The 15410-nt window shown below is 36.3% G+C and overlaps 1 protein-coding gene across 3 annotated transcripts in view; it reads right to left on the bottom strand.

Annotated features, from left to right (window-relative positions):
* LOC111428145 (ras-related and estrogen-regulated growth inhibitor-like) overlaps window positions 1–15410 on the bottom strand; it is a 70944-nt gene that overhangs the window by 30595 nt on the left and 24939 nt on the right. For all 3 annotated transcript variants that reach the window (XR_011641673.1, XM_023063557.2, XM_071199535.1), the window contains one exon: window positions 1899–1955. Coding sequence is in view for 2 of the 3 variants with exons in the window: in XM_023063557.2 (XP_022919325.1) it covers window positions 1899–1955 (57 nt within the window). In the remaining variant the exon portion in view is untranslated. The remainder of the gene's footprint in view (window positions 1–1898; window positions 1956–15410) is intronic.

The raw sequence follows: 15410 nt of genomic DNA, 5'->3' as shown, positions 1-15410 counted from the left end.
GTCACATTTTTTTATTTTTAACAATGACGATTTTTATGCTGTACAGTTATAAATCACGTGATATTAGGAATTCCCTGTCATGGGGGATTCTCATAAAATCCTGCGAGATTGGTCTAAATAGATCGGCATGTTTGAAAGTCTATCTGTGTACGAGCATGACCTTTGCCACAAATAATAGCAGCAAATTTTGTAGATTAATATGATAATCAATCTGATAGAGTGTTCAGGCATCTTTTGGTCCACTCACAAATCGTTTGCTATCTGCAATATTTGACTGGAAGTTGTCACGTTTGGTCCCACTCGGAGCAATGATGTGTGGTCTCCGAACGCAGGGAACACTTCCCTCTTGCTTGCAGTTCCTTTAAGTCTGAATATGCAAAGACTCTGTAGGTTATGTAGGTTATTAAAATCAAACACTAGAAACAGTGCAGAACAAATTTATCATATTGTGATTTACCTGGCTTAAGTAGCATAATGATTTCTGCAACCAGCTTGCGGGTATGTTATATTTCAATCTGATAGCTGCGTTGCATAAGTAAGTCAACATAGTTATAACTTTTTTGCAAGCTGCTTAAGTATTTGCCTTCTTATGTCGGATGTAAACATTAACATCATCATTGTTTGGGTTGTATTGTTGTTCAATAGCGGTGAAGAAAACTTCCACGTTATTTGGACCCAAATAGTATTTTTGAATTCTTTAATGGAAACCTTGATCTGCTGCAAGAAACAGTCTTATCGCCTCATTTTTATATATTTCAAGTCCTTAATATCTCGGGGAAAGAACTTAATAGAGTAGGATATCTTGAACAAGACTCGTGGTGGTGAAACTTCGTATATGACTCCAGTGAGTTTTTGCATTACGTAGTTGAGTCATAGTAAGTTAGACATTTTGCGGAAAAAGAAGAAAAGTCGTACTCAAATATTGAAAAATTTGTTAAACAATTATTAGCATCATCTTATTATTGTGCAAATCGTATTTCTAAAGTTGAATAGTGAAAATTGCAATTTATTTGCAGCGTTAATTTTTGACACACACCAATTGATTTTTTAATGATTTTTGGTATGTTTTTATGGTTTCCGCACATTCTTTTTTTGCTGTTACCTCTAAATGATTTCCTGTACGTGTACAACACCAATACGTAATTTTACGGTGCGGTTGAATTCTCAATTATTTCCTATATTGTTAAGATGGATAAAATAAAATGGATTTTTTTGGAAGAATTTATCTATGAGTTGACCATAACAAATCTGTAGGTTACCAATGCAACCATTTATAAACGACAAATAAAAAAAGACGATTTTCTCATTATTCCTAAATTGAATGTAAATTTATTTAATTCCTTTCATTTATTTTACAGTCTTTTATAGAGTGGTCGTTTGTGAAGATCGTGGATTGAATAGTAATTGAAAATTGTTGTAAAGAAACCCTAAAACTATTTGCTCTCCTAAGAAACGCGACGAGGACGCATTGAAAACAACGATAAAGACGTAGCAGGACAAAGAATGGAAGAACGAAAAGAATGAGAGATTCCAGGAGCCTGACATAATAATACGTAACAGTTCAGCCCCCTCGTCTCTCGAACCGTTTTCCACGCTCGCAAATCCGGGTTAAACACGGACGGATGGTCGTCTTTTTCTCTCTTCACCTTTCATTCTTCCCCCCTTATTCTTTCAATCTTACTTCCCGGAGATCGACTCTCTTTTCGAACCTCAAACGAAACACAAAAGAAGTTCGAAAACTGTGTTTATGACTTAAAATTGTGTGCCACAAGGAGAAAGCCAATATCGGTAATTGGTTCCACTCTTATTATTATTCAACTTATATTTAGTTACCAAGAAGAAAACAATTTTATACAAAAATAGTTTTTCCGATTTAATAAGAAAGTTATAATACTCACCACTAGTGGAACTATATTCTCCTATGTACCGCTTTGTTAAGTAACGCACTGTCACAGCTGAAACAAATTTATGATTTAATATCCACGAAACAGGTAAAAGCGCTTTCTGTATTTATGCTTGTGTGTATGTTATGTGTTTATATTTAATATAAATGTACGTAAGTCCATATTCATTTTGTGTTATGTAAACGTAATTTATGGAATTCGAAACAAAGTTTAAGAAATCGTCATTTTAACCTAATATAAGTAGTGTGTTAATTAATTATCGTACCCGACGTCATCATTGATAGTATGCAACCAATATCACAATGCAATATCAATACTGTCATATTGGCTGCATACTTGCAATGATGACTTCGGGTACGATAATTAATTAACACACTGTATATGATTCAATCGAGATTTGTTTGTAAAGAGTGTTTTAAGGAAATCTTAAAGCAACGACTCTGTTCTCATTCATGAGAGTTATATGTAAGTTCTTGGAGATTTTTTTGGAATGAAGTGCACCAGTATAGAGTAGAGGGCCTATTAATATCGTCCGCTCGAGCGAGGATAGTGGTAAGAGTCGTTGATTTAACTTATGCGAAGCGGCGACCACTTCCGTGCATGTCCCCAGTACTCACCCACTGTGAGAATATAGTAACGGTGCGCAATCATAACAGATCCGCGCGCCCGTTCCCTTCTTCCTCGGTTCGTTCGTTGTGGCGCGCACGAGATTGAATTTGCTGCTGCTGCTGCCCTCCTCCGTGGGACGTACGGTTCATTGTGTTGTTGTTGCTGTTGCCGTTCCATAACGACGCAAAGAAAGACTCTTTCGTCTCTCTAACTCCTTCGTCGTCTTTCCGTATTCCGACTCTAACGGAGACTACATGTTTTTTTATAAAAAATGAAGGAAATGGAGCTAAGAAACACCAACTTCCTATTTTCACTTTGACTCACCAAAATTAGAAGTCTTAAAATGGCTTGAAGATGATGAAGGAGATGATGAAGAAGAAGAGTATTGGCGTCTCTGTTAAGATCCTAATTTGTCATTTACCGCAAATGGTAAGGTGCCACAAATTGCTTCCTATACGTTCCCGTATCTTTATTTACTACCAGCGTTTCGAAGAATGAATCTTCGTCGGCCGACGGCGACGGTTTATAATTTAAACGTTGTCAACCCGAATGAACCCAAAATAAATTAAGTTTATTTGTAGGGACCTCGAGTTCTTTTTATAAAAGGCGCTATACCGTGATTATTCACGGTATCGAAAGTGCTGACTGCCGCTCAACCTTCATTTTCTTCTTCTCCTCGGTTATCTCCTCGGATTCTCGCAACTCACAATGGTTTCATGTGGGGTCTCTTCAACGATAATCTTCTTATCGTATTCTTCTTATACAATTTTTTTTCCCAGATTTCATTTGAATGGGAAAAAAATTGTTTGTGTTAATTATAAAATTTGTAAGATTTTACATCATAAACCGATCGAATTAAAAATTAAAAGGCGTCTTTAAACAGAAACGTTGAACAACTCCGGGTCGATGGCTGGCAAGGTTGGCCGCACTGCCGGCCCGAGTTTGTCAATGTCACGGCTGCATCCTTCGTCAAGGACGAAGAAGAAGAGTGTTACGTAAAGAGGAGTTATGCAAAAATTCTTCTTATCTTTTTTAATTCCTTTTAATTTAAAAAGTTATTTAAGGAACTCTGTAACAATTCCAAAATTATTTCTTCTTTTACTTCTTCTTCGTGGTAGTAGTAGTATTTCGTAGATAATCGTAGAGAGTAACCTGAGTAAGTTGAATGGATCTCGCGAAGACCGAGTCCTTATTCGTGCGAAACAAATGAAATATGTCGGTGCTGATAAGAAGAAGACTACCACTACTACCACTTCTTCCAACGGCGCCGTCCGTCCTGTGACAGCTTAAAGCGCTGACTGGACGAGGCTCCAGTTACCTGCCATTCTTCGCGGCTTGCGTAATACGTTACACATCCTCGCGAGTTAGTGTGGGCATAGATGCCACCGTGAAGATAATATTATCCCAAAAGAATTCCGATTTTATCACTCCTCCAAACAAAAAAAAAATAGAATAGTCAAATCATATCTGTACACCGGGAATTAGTTACTACACACTTAAACTGTCTCACATAAAATGCAACATAGCTTAATAGTACAGGCATTGGATAGTTTTGCAAAGGAAAAATTTTGCTTGGAACAAGGTAACGTAACCAGAATAATTCTGGTTCTAGATAGTTATACACAGTGTTGTTAAATAGCCGGGTATTTACTTTCAAGGGTAAATTTCCTGGATATATACCCGAGGGTATTTACCCAAGATGGGTATTTAGAGGTATTTATAAAATTTAATTTAAATTGAGTTGATGGCAGTTTTGCAAGCACTTCAAGAATGCAGAGTCGATTATCGATATACCAAACTTATTTATAACATCCCCAAGAATGCTACAATGACGGTACAATTGCATGAAAGTACTGAAGAGGGTAAAAGTAGTAAAGTACTGATTATGAGTAAAATAAGGCGATACACTGTTGAACCCAAATTGTTCATCACAGTCCTCAGAGTGCATTTAGACAACTAGATTGGACCCAAAAAGGCCTAAACATTGATTGCAAATGCTTAAGTAATTTGCGCTATGCGGACGATATAGTTCTTATATCGGATAGCCTTGGAGAGATTAAACTAATGCTGAACGACTTAAAGGAGTTGTGTGCAAGAGTCGGTCTAAATATCTACGAGGAGAAATCAAAATTTATGATAAATCTTGTTCCCAGCTATAACATCGAAATTGGGAATAATGAGATTGAGAAGGTTGACAGCTATGTATATCTTGGCTATGAGGTTCGTGTATTGAGAGGTAATCAAACAAGCGAACTAAACAGAAGGATCACACTCGTGAGGCCAACCCAAAAGGCCAAGAAAGGCTTTCAATCAATGAGTGTTTCCGGTTATAACATAAGACTCCGAAACTTTAACATTAATTGTAGCCACTGCCAAGAGGGTCCAAGTAATGCAAAGATAGATGGAGAAGTCGATCCTGGGTCCTAACTCTGAGGTACTACATACGAAATGAAGACCTATGAAGAAGAATAGGCGTAAATGAACTGGTGGTCAACATTGTGGCAAAGCTTAAGTGGAACTTGGCGCGTCATGTCGTGCGAATGAAGAATGAGCAGTGGACAAAACGGTTACTTGAGTGGACACCGCGAGCGAACAGACGAAGTAGACGTGAAAAGTATGACCAACAATTGGATTCAGACAGCACAGAATAGAATCGAACGGGACAGAATAGGGGAGGTCTATGTCCAACAATGGACGCAGAGGACTGCTTGATGATAATAATCATAATAACTTGATTTAATCTAAATTACGACAGATTCGTTTAATGATAATACGTCTTTGATTATTGACAATTCCTCGTTTTCAACGTTCTTATCATCTTCCTCTTCATTTTTTTGGAATTTGATATACTTTGACTGGTATCACTTTTGTACCCACTGTTTGGGTATTTACCCTAGGCCGGGGTAAATACCCGGATAAATACCCATTTTAGAAATACCTACCCGTCGGGTATTTACCCAACGCCCATCACTGGTTATACATCACTTGACTAAGTGACATTTTATCGTTTTTAGAGATTTTCATGCTGTCTGGTAGTTAAAGGTGTAACTTATCTTAGAAAAAATGCAGAATACCGAAAGACCTAAAATACCATTTGTTTTAAAGATTAAAGCTAAGCGCCAATTACGTTATACGACACTTAAATACACCAAGATATTCTACAATAGAAAAAAGAGATGAACCTACAATTTCGGATCAGTGTCGTTTTCTAGATGTTAGTATAAAATTAAAAGTTGATGTCTTTTATTTTCTATAGAATTTAAGTCTAACTACTTTCGGCCCTTAGCCATGTTCAGAGACTCTACAAATAGATTAACATCGACAAACGATAACGGTAGGTAGCGCTAGTTAGTATAAGATTGCACTAAAACTAGAATATGCAACATAGTGATATTAAATCTTAACACCCTGTATTGACAAACAGTGTCAATACAGGGTGTGTGTTAAGATTTAACTTTTTGTGATCATTTTCACTTTTTATTTTAAAAAGAAATTAGAAAGTTGTTGTTGTTGGGATTTGATTTCGGTAGCTTCAAAATATATCGTCATAGATCCTTAACGAGGAACGAATGAGATTATATACAAAAGGTGGGCATTATTAAAGGCGAGCGAGCAGAGCACAAAAGACGCGATTCGGAAAAGTGAATGGCGCTCACAGAACCTGAACTATGCTGCCCAATCGTTTAACAATCGCGAATACAACGACGAAAACGAAAGAGATAAAAAAACTATTATAATATCGTTTTGCGATTGTGATTGTGCCTCGCTGTTGTTGTTGTTAGAACCGGGTCAGGTTTTAAAGATCGCCAGTTAATCTATCTTACGGAGATAATTTCGAATCGTCGAATAAGGAAAAGTGTAGATTTTAACGCCCCGTTTGACAAATAATATATTTACAAGTCGCGCCGTTCTCGCGCGCGCACACACACCGTTAGAATTATATTGTAATCAAAACGCATTGTCCTCGATCGCGATACGCCGTACACTTATCCGATATGGTCTAATGATTTGTTCTGGACTTGGGGGCCAGAACGGCCCTAAGTTATTGCGGTTAACTGCTTTTATACACACTCCCTCTCTCTCTCACTCCTAGAACGAACGTTCTTTCTCCTTAATAGTTTGTGCTACGATGTCGTGGGCGTCCACCGATTTTGCGGCACCAAGAATGCCCTCGAGAATAATAAGAAAAAAAATATTTTGACAACAAAAAAAAGTTAATCTCTTATAATACATGAAATATGTCGCCGTAATTAGATGCCAAGTTGAATAACACAAGAATTTTTGTCATAAACCTGTCAGTCACTTTTACTTTTTTTTGTTGAAGTAATTTACATTTTTAATTTGGATCTCATTAGGATAAAAACAGGTGGTTAACCTTAAATTTGTTTGCACATCCTTATTATAATATATGATGTATATGTTAACCCTTTTCGTTGAATACGAATACCACTTTCTAAATAACTATAAACGGTGTGTTAAACGCGATATTCTTCTTCGTTATTCTTCGATGTTCTTCACAATAAATTCAATTATACCGTTAGTGTACGTCGAATATTATCCCCTGATATCCATATACGAGACGGTTTTACGTGGATATTCACGGTGCGGCCTACGCGGAGCCGATTTGCGCCGAGCGTGAAAAGCTATAAGTTACCCGGTGTATCTGGATATAAAGAAGTTTGTGTCCACCAGGTGGCTTCCAATGGATCAATTTAAACGGGACACCCGAAAAAATATGGTCTTAATAGAAAGTTTATTCAAGAGTAAATCAAGTTCTTTATGTAAGAATATGAAAATTTGAATTTTTTTAGACACGGAAATCTACTTTAAAAATGAGGAGGAAGAGATAACCTTTATGAGGAATCAAAATCTCGATTTTGAAATCGGAACGGACCTACGCAACTCGTGTCGATTCGATTGTGAGAGGTGAAACTATTTCTGTCGCGACTAATTGGTTTTTGTTACTCAATAGTTTTCTTTAAAAACCGTCGCGTCGTTGTCCCAATAATAATACCAATCTTCAATCCAAAATTTGATGATGATGATGGGTACTAATTTACCTAGCTAATTTGGACCGCCTCGTTTCAATAGAAAAATTAAATCGATTCCTCATTATTCCACGCCGTCAGCGATTATAAACAACTTTTTTTTTCGATCGCTTCAAATTTTTTAATTAATTTTTTTTTCCATCGACCAAATTCGTTCTTCTTCCGCCAATTGTGAACCGATCGCCATTAATTTTCGTTTTAAATCCCCTGGTTTAACTTAACGGAAATTCACCAACGGAGACAAGTAGAAATCGGAACGAATAATGGTAGATCCACCGTGTGTTCGTTCGGGCACTGGTGGTTCGTTCGTTCGTTCGTTGGCTCTGTGCTGGCTGCCGTCCTTTAAACTAACCGTTCCCGAGCTTATTACTGTATTTAGCCGTCAATCTTTCGTTGACTTTTATTCTAATTGAATGAGCCACCGGCGAGCCGAGCAATTTCTAATTTAACGCCACACAACACACTGAACGTACTATACAACGCGACCAACCACACACACAGAAAACCGGACACATCAAAAAATCTTACAAGAAGGTAGAATAGTGAAATTTCTTAGTTTCACTCTAGAAACTAAATAATATGTATATCTATATGTACTTTTTGATCCTATTGGAAAGTACATCAACAATAAAATTTATTTTCCTAAAACTTCCTTAATCCTAATTATCGCAATTCTCTCACATTCATTTAAATCTAAAACATAAAGATTGGAAAGTACACTAATATCTTTTCCGCCACACCAGACTTTGATAACAGATTTGTATATATTGGAAATCTATACAGGGTGTCTCAGCGAGACCGGTCATTAGACGTTTCTGGGGTTCTGGCCAAACAAAAAATTTGAGAATGCAGACTTAAATATTATCAATTACGTTCTCTTCGTCTAAAATATTTTCAGATTTCTAGCATTTCCGGTTGTATCGGAAGTCGACACCTACTTTATTTTTTTAAATGGAACACCCTATATATTTTTACATATTTGGATTTATCTGTTTTGAAGGTTTATAAATAACTTTACTTTTTGCAATTTGATTCGACCGTTCTCGAGTTATTCGATTTTTTCTAGAAAAATCTGCTCCACCGGACATTTGTTAAAAAAATCATAGAACACTCAATTTTTGAGATATCAATTTAGGATTCAGAACATGCTTAAACAACATGATGGAGTATGTTTTGGTGCCGAGAACGGCTGTCTAAAACTTTACTATGGCACGTTATCTTTTCGAAATTTGGAAGCACCATAACTTCATTTTTTTAAATGGCACCCTCCATATTTTATTACTTAGTCGTCTTCGGCGTCTCATTTTACATCTTTTATATTTCATATGTCCTATGCCTAACATTAATAGTTTGAAAAATAATTAGGGTTTTTTGAAAAATGCTCACATATCATATCGATATTAACCTAGTGTGCCATGGAAAACAAATGTTTAATGACTTATTGATAAACGTCAAAGTCTGATTTACGTTGTTTGATGCTTGTGAGTCTAAAACCAGTTAAAATGGATATTAATAACGTAAATAATGTTTATACGAAGAAAAATGAAGAAATCCATAATTTATTTTTTGTGCACGAAAAGTGCGACAAAGTTCTTAGTAGAACTTGCAGAATGTTTAATGAAAATTATCCACATTTATCTCCGATGACAAAACGTAAATTTAGAAGAATAGAAGCAAATTTTTTGCATTTTGGACGAATTAATCACGTGTTAAACTGATCAAAAAATGTAGTAGATAATGCAACGAGATTATTTCGAGCCCAGTCCCAACACCTCAATTCGAGCTGCCAAAGAAGATCTGGGAATCATACTATGAACTTTGTCGCGCTTTTCATGCATAAAAAATAAATTAAGAATTTTTTGATTTGTGTAAATATTACTTTCGTTATTGTTATCGATTTTAACTCGTTTCAGTAATAATATTAAGGGACATAACAGATAATTATTAGCTCACATGCATCAAGTGACGTAAACAAGTGAGTCTTTGACAAGAACTCATTCATATGGGATATAAAAAATGTAGAATGAAATACCGAAGACGACTAAAAAATAAAATATGGGGGGTGCCATTTAAAAAAATGAAGTTATGGTACTTCCAAATTTTGAAAAGTTAACGTGCCATAGTAATGTGACCAAACGTTCTAGACAGCAGTTCTCGGCACCAAAACATACTCCATCATGTTGCTTAAGCATGTTCTCAATCCTAAATTGATATCCCAAAAATCGAGTGTTCTCTGATTTTTTGAACAAATGTCTGCTGGAGCAGATTTTTCTAGAAAAATTCGAATAACTCGAGAACGGCCGAATCAAATTACAAAAAGTTAAGTTATTTATAAACCTTGAAAACAGACAAATCCAAATATGTAAAAATATACAGGGTGTTCCATTTAAAAAAATAAAGTTGGTGGCGCTTCCGGTATAACCGGAAGTGCAAAAAATTGAAAATATTTTAGACGAAGAGATCGTAATTGATAATACTTAAGTCTGAATTCTCAAATTTTTATTTTCGCCAGAACCCCAGAAACGTCTAATGACCGGTCTCGCTGAGACACCCTGTATATATTGGAAGAGTCAATTTTTATCTCTTCTAGTAGCAAAGTCAGAATGTCAGCAGGTGTTCCATTAATCCTCTTTGATATTCTTTTTGCAATTCCACACTCCCAAATTAGCTATAGACTATTTACTAGTCAAGGCAGAATTTTATTTCTTAATCCTCACGAAATGATATTTAGCTAGTTTTGTTTGTCCTTCAACACTAACATCATCGCTTTCATATTAAATCTCCCTAAAGACACCATAAAAGGTGACAACTTCGTCGCGAATTAAGTCATAACCAAACTCTTCTTTGCAAATTGGAACTGCACCAAATAACTTTCTATTATGAAGGTTGAAATGACTCGACATCGGTAGTATTGGAATTATCAACTTCTCCATTACACTCAATGTATATATAAGAATTGTTCAGAACGTATTGTAGATATGGTCTTACGAAGGAAGTTCAAAATCTTCATCTTCTAGTTGATACCAACCTCACTTGTGTTTCTATATTTCGAATGAGGATAATTTTTAAAACAAGAATCTTTGGAACATCTCTAGATTTCATTTTAAAGCCAGATCTTGTCTCAATTGATATTCTATAAAGTTAGGTTAAACGTTACATAACATCATCGTCTTCCTCATTACATAGTCGCCATAGTTCCTGTTAGTGCATTAAATACTATAATTTAATTCATTTCTTGTAATTTTATCAATTCTTTTGTATGGATTGAATCTAAAATGAACATGGTCTGTGTGTAAGTGTTACAAAGTCATTATAATATCTTAAATTTTCTTAGTATTAAATTGGTTACCACGTCGTCGATTTATGGCATCTGATGGATTCGTGAGACGAACCACTCTGCGCTGGGCCTCTACTACACCGAGTCCCCTTTTTTCCACTTACAACGTAGCGGAAGTGTACGCGAAATCCTTACTGTACCTCGCCTTCTCGATATCTCACCGAAAGAATCTTTCGAGTCTCTTTCTTCTCTCTTTCGCTCTAGCCAAGCTGCACGGCACTCTTTCCTCCAGTTCTTCCCCTCTTGCATCTCGCACGAGACCTTTAATTGGTTATTGTTTCCCCAATCGATTCGCGATCGCGTGTCTTCGAGGTTATTGGACAAATTATCCGATCCGAGAAGAAAAGTCTACATTGACAACATTATATTGAAGACAAAAGGAATGAAAAATGGAGGAGATGTAACAATAATGTTGATGGTGAACGTTGAGTTCATTGCTACGAAAGGTGTTAAACGTCGCCGCTCTTGCATACACACACACACTAACAGATACAGACGAGTACAAACCTAAAGAGACAGACACATACACTAACTTGAAAACGGGACCGTTGAAGTAGCAAGGTCATTACGCGTTCCCTCGGCCCTAATCTATAAAAGATTACCGCTATTAAAGCCAAGTTAATGCGGTTCATTTAATTTTAACTTAACTTAGCGGGTGTTAATTTAGTTACAAATTAATCTTACTACATCCAAACCAAGAGATTCTAGATTCCATTTGAAACCTGTCTTATTAAGAGTCTATATTAAAGTATGGTGTATTTGAGATTTAAAGAGAGATGTAAAAGAGAAATGTGAAGAGTAAAAGGAAACGTTTAAATCAAAACTTGGCTTCAAATGGAGCATAAATCCTTTTGGTGTATACCTATAAGTGTGTGCGTTGTTCTCTCTCGTAACGATTGCTTCAGTTTCATAAGAAGCGTATAAGAAGAGGCTTCAACTTCGAGACTTGAAGAGACTTTAGGTTCAAAGCAGCGCGCGGCTTTCTCCCGTCGATTTCATCGCTTCCGCCGTCACCGGTAATAACAAACCACCTCCAATCGACCGTTTTATTTCCATAACTAACAAGTAACTGAGTAACTGAGTAAGAAAGATAGAGAAAAGGAGATACAAAAGTTTGAAAACACGACGAGACATCGTCGTCGAGATTCAAGTTTAGCGACTACGTATTAATTCATCTCCTTAAAACCATTTAACTTGCCTATACTAAAACTATCACTTTCCTCATCGTTTGTCATCCACAGTATTAGACTCTAATGCGATTCTATGTATAGAATGAAATTATTTACGACTCAGTTCGTGTTATTTTAATTCAATTAACGCGTTAATTGACGTGCGATCGAATATCGTGGTATTATTTTTTTTCATTATTGACAGTTAAAGGAAGAGTGAGTGACCTTTTTGTGAGGTGGAGATGCGCGTGCGGCGGTTCGGTTTTAAAAGTGGCCAAGTTTTACGACCCTTAATCTCGATTAACAACAACACAGAACGCCGTCGGCGGAAGAAAGAAAAAGATTGGAAAAAGTATAATAAGAAAGAAGAAAAGGAGGAGATGGATGAGAAGAAAGAAGAAGGCGAAAAGGGAAATTAATTTTAATTTTCTTTCGGGTGAGCGATCGCCTCGACGAATCGTTGTAATTGCCGAATACACCGGGTTTATTTATCGTCGCACCTTTTATCTTACTTCTTTTCCTTCTTCTTTTTCTTTTTTAAGTTTGCGAAAAAATTCTTTTTAAAGCGTATTACAATCTGGTCATGCATGACCAATTTACTATATTATGTATTGAGACACACGGCTAACACTAGCACTAAAACTAACACTAGATCTAGAACTAGAATCATTCGGATTTAGCCGTCTTGAGAGACGTGCGGCTAAACCCGAATGTTTCTAGTTCTAGATCTAGTTTTAGTTCAATAAAGATACATCAAAATTTAATGTTGAATAATAACTAAAACTAGAACTATAACTAACACTGGACCTAGAACTAGCAACATTCGGGTTTAGCCGTCTTAAGAGACGATCGGCTAACCCCAAATGTTTCTAGTTCTAGATCTAGTGTTAGTTCTAGAAACATAGTCTGCGCGTGTGTATTAAAAGTAAACAATTAATGTAATAATTTAATATTACAATTATTTTTTGTATTTTTTTAAAAGTAATTTTCTTCGACATCTTGAAAATAAGGTGATGTAATAAATTAGCATACCTAAGTTTGGGTTTGAACGAAAAAAAGGTTAATTTTTGTATAAGACAGATTAATTACGTACGTGTCATAAATTTTCGAGTTAATTTTGGGGAAGGAAATAATAAAAAAATCCTCACGAATTCTAAAGAATGACGAGAAAATTACAGGATGATTTTAAGGCGAACAAAAAATTATCACCTCCATTAAAAAAAGAGGTATTAACAAGAAGCTGTTTATCAACCCTTAACTAGGATTTGTTTCCGTTTAAAATTAGACCAAAAACCACCACAAAATACGAAAAAAAAAAATTAAAAGCAAATTTGAAAAGGATTCAGGTTTTCTTATCCTTTATACTTTGGTGCCGACAAAAATATTTGCTCAACAAGTTAATATACTGTTACTAGCTTCTCAGACAAATAGACAAATAGGCTCCTTCTTTACTTCTTCTTCATCTCCGCCTTCTTCATCTTCAGTGTGTGTCTACAAAGTCCCTTTTTTACGACCTTCTCCGACCTAACCTAACGTACGTAACCAAACACCCTGTATCCTTATCGCGGATTTACTACATTATATAATTACAAGAACCGATTTATACGTCTTTACAAACACCGCGTGGGCATACAACATTTTCAGCATTACATCTTATCCACCTTGCTACTAAGAATTAAAAAAAAAATTATAATCCTCCTTTTTTAATTAAAGATGATTTCGATAAAACATTCTTCGAACGACGGTGTCCGTTCCATATCATCATCACCATATTTTTTCTGTCTTCCGCCCCATGTCTTGTCTCTTCTTCGCTATACAAGAAGTTTTCCGACCGGAGCTCCGATAAAGCTCACGGTGCCTTACCACGCGAAGAACGAACCTAAGCGACCAACGAAGAAGGAACGAAGAACGCGCCAGCGAACGGCGCTGAAGGTGTAATTAAAGACATCAGCGCGACGCAAGATCTATTACCGCGCGCCGGTGATTATACCTGTAGAGTGGTTTATCAAATAACATGGTTTGAAGGCAACGGGCGAAGGAGGCACCGGCGACGCCACACGCGTCCGTCCATAACCGATGAAGAAGAAAGAGGAAAGAACTCGAAAAAGACGAGATGTGAAGAAGAAGGAAGAGGAAGACGACGACAAAGAACAGGAAGATGTTGAAGAGATGAGACGAAGAACGAGGAAGAGGAGATAAAAATTTATTCTAAAAGACATTTTTAAACAAGTCTTGACAACAAAGAACAGGAAAATGTTAAAGAATCGATTATTATTAAATATTTCTTCTTCTAGGATTAGTGTTAGTTCTACTTTTCGTTCAATAAAAATATACCACAATCTAATGCCAAATGACAATTAAAACTAGGAACTAACACTAGACCTAGAACTAGAAACATTCGGGTTTAGCCGCACGTCTCATAAGACGGCTAAACCCGAATGATTCTAGTTCTAGGTCTAGTGTTAGTTCTAGTCATAGTGCTAGTACAATACTAGAACTAACACTAGATCCAAAACTAGAAACATTCGGGTTTAGCCGCACGTCTCTCAAGACGGCTAAACCAGAATGATTCTAGTTCTAGGTCTTGTGTTAGTTCTAGTGATAGTGCTAGTGCAATACTAGAACTAACACTAGACCGAGAACTAGAAACATTCGGGTTTAGCCGCACGTCTCTCAAGACGGCTAACCCCGAATGATTCTAGTTCTAGGTCTAGTGTTAGTTCTAGTTTTAGTTCAATAAAAATACGGAACATAGCGATATCTTATGTTAACTAACGCTACCTTCCAGTGTCACTAGAACTAACATTAAACCTACAATGTGATGAAGCAGGAAGAGGAGATAAAAAATAATTCGAAGACATTTTTAAACAAGTCTTGACAACAAAGAATAAGAAAATATTAAAGAATCGATTATTATTAAATATCTCTTCTTCTAGGATTAGTGTTAGTTCTACTTTTCGTTCAATAAAAATATACCACAATCTAATGCTAAATGACAATTAAAACTAGGAACTAACACTAGACCTAGAACTAGAAACATTCGGGTTTAGCCGCACGTCTCATAAGACGGCTAAACCCGAATGATTCTAGTTCTAGGTCTTGTGTTAGTTTTAGTAATAGTGCTAGTACAATACTAGAACTAACACTAGATCGAAAACTAGAAACATTCGGGTTTAGCCGCACGTCTCTCAAGATGGCTAAACCAGAATAATTCTAGTTCTAGGTCTTGTGTTAGTTCTAGTGCTAGTGCAATACTAGAACTAACACTAGACCGAGAACTAGAAACATTCGGGTTTAGCCGCACGTCTCTCAAGACGGCTAACCCCGAATGATTCTAGTTCTA

This window comes from Onthophagus taurus, chromosome 10 (assembly GCF_036711975.1).
Source record: "Onthophagus taurus isolate NC chromosome 10, IU_Otau_3.0, whole genome shotgun sequence".
NCBI lineage: Eukaryota > Metazoa > Arthropoda > Insecta > Coleoptera > Scarabaeidae > Onthophagus > Onthophagus taurus.
The sequence above is the reverse complement of the archived record's forward strand: the minus strand, read 5'-3'. Positions and strand labels throughout refer to the sequence as shown.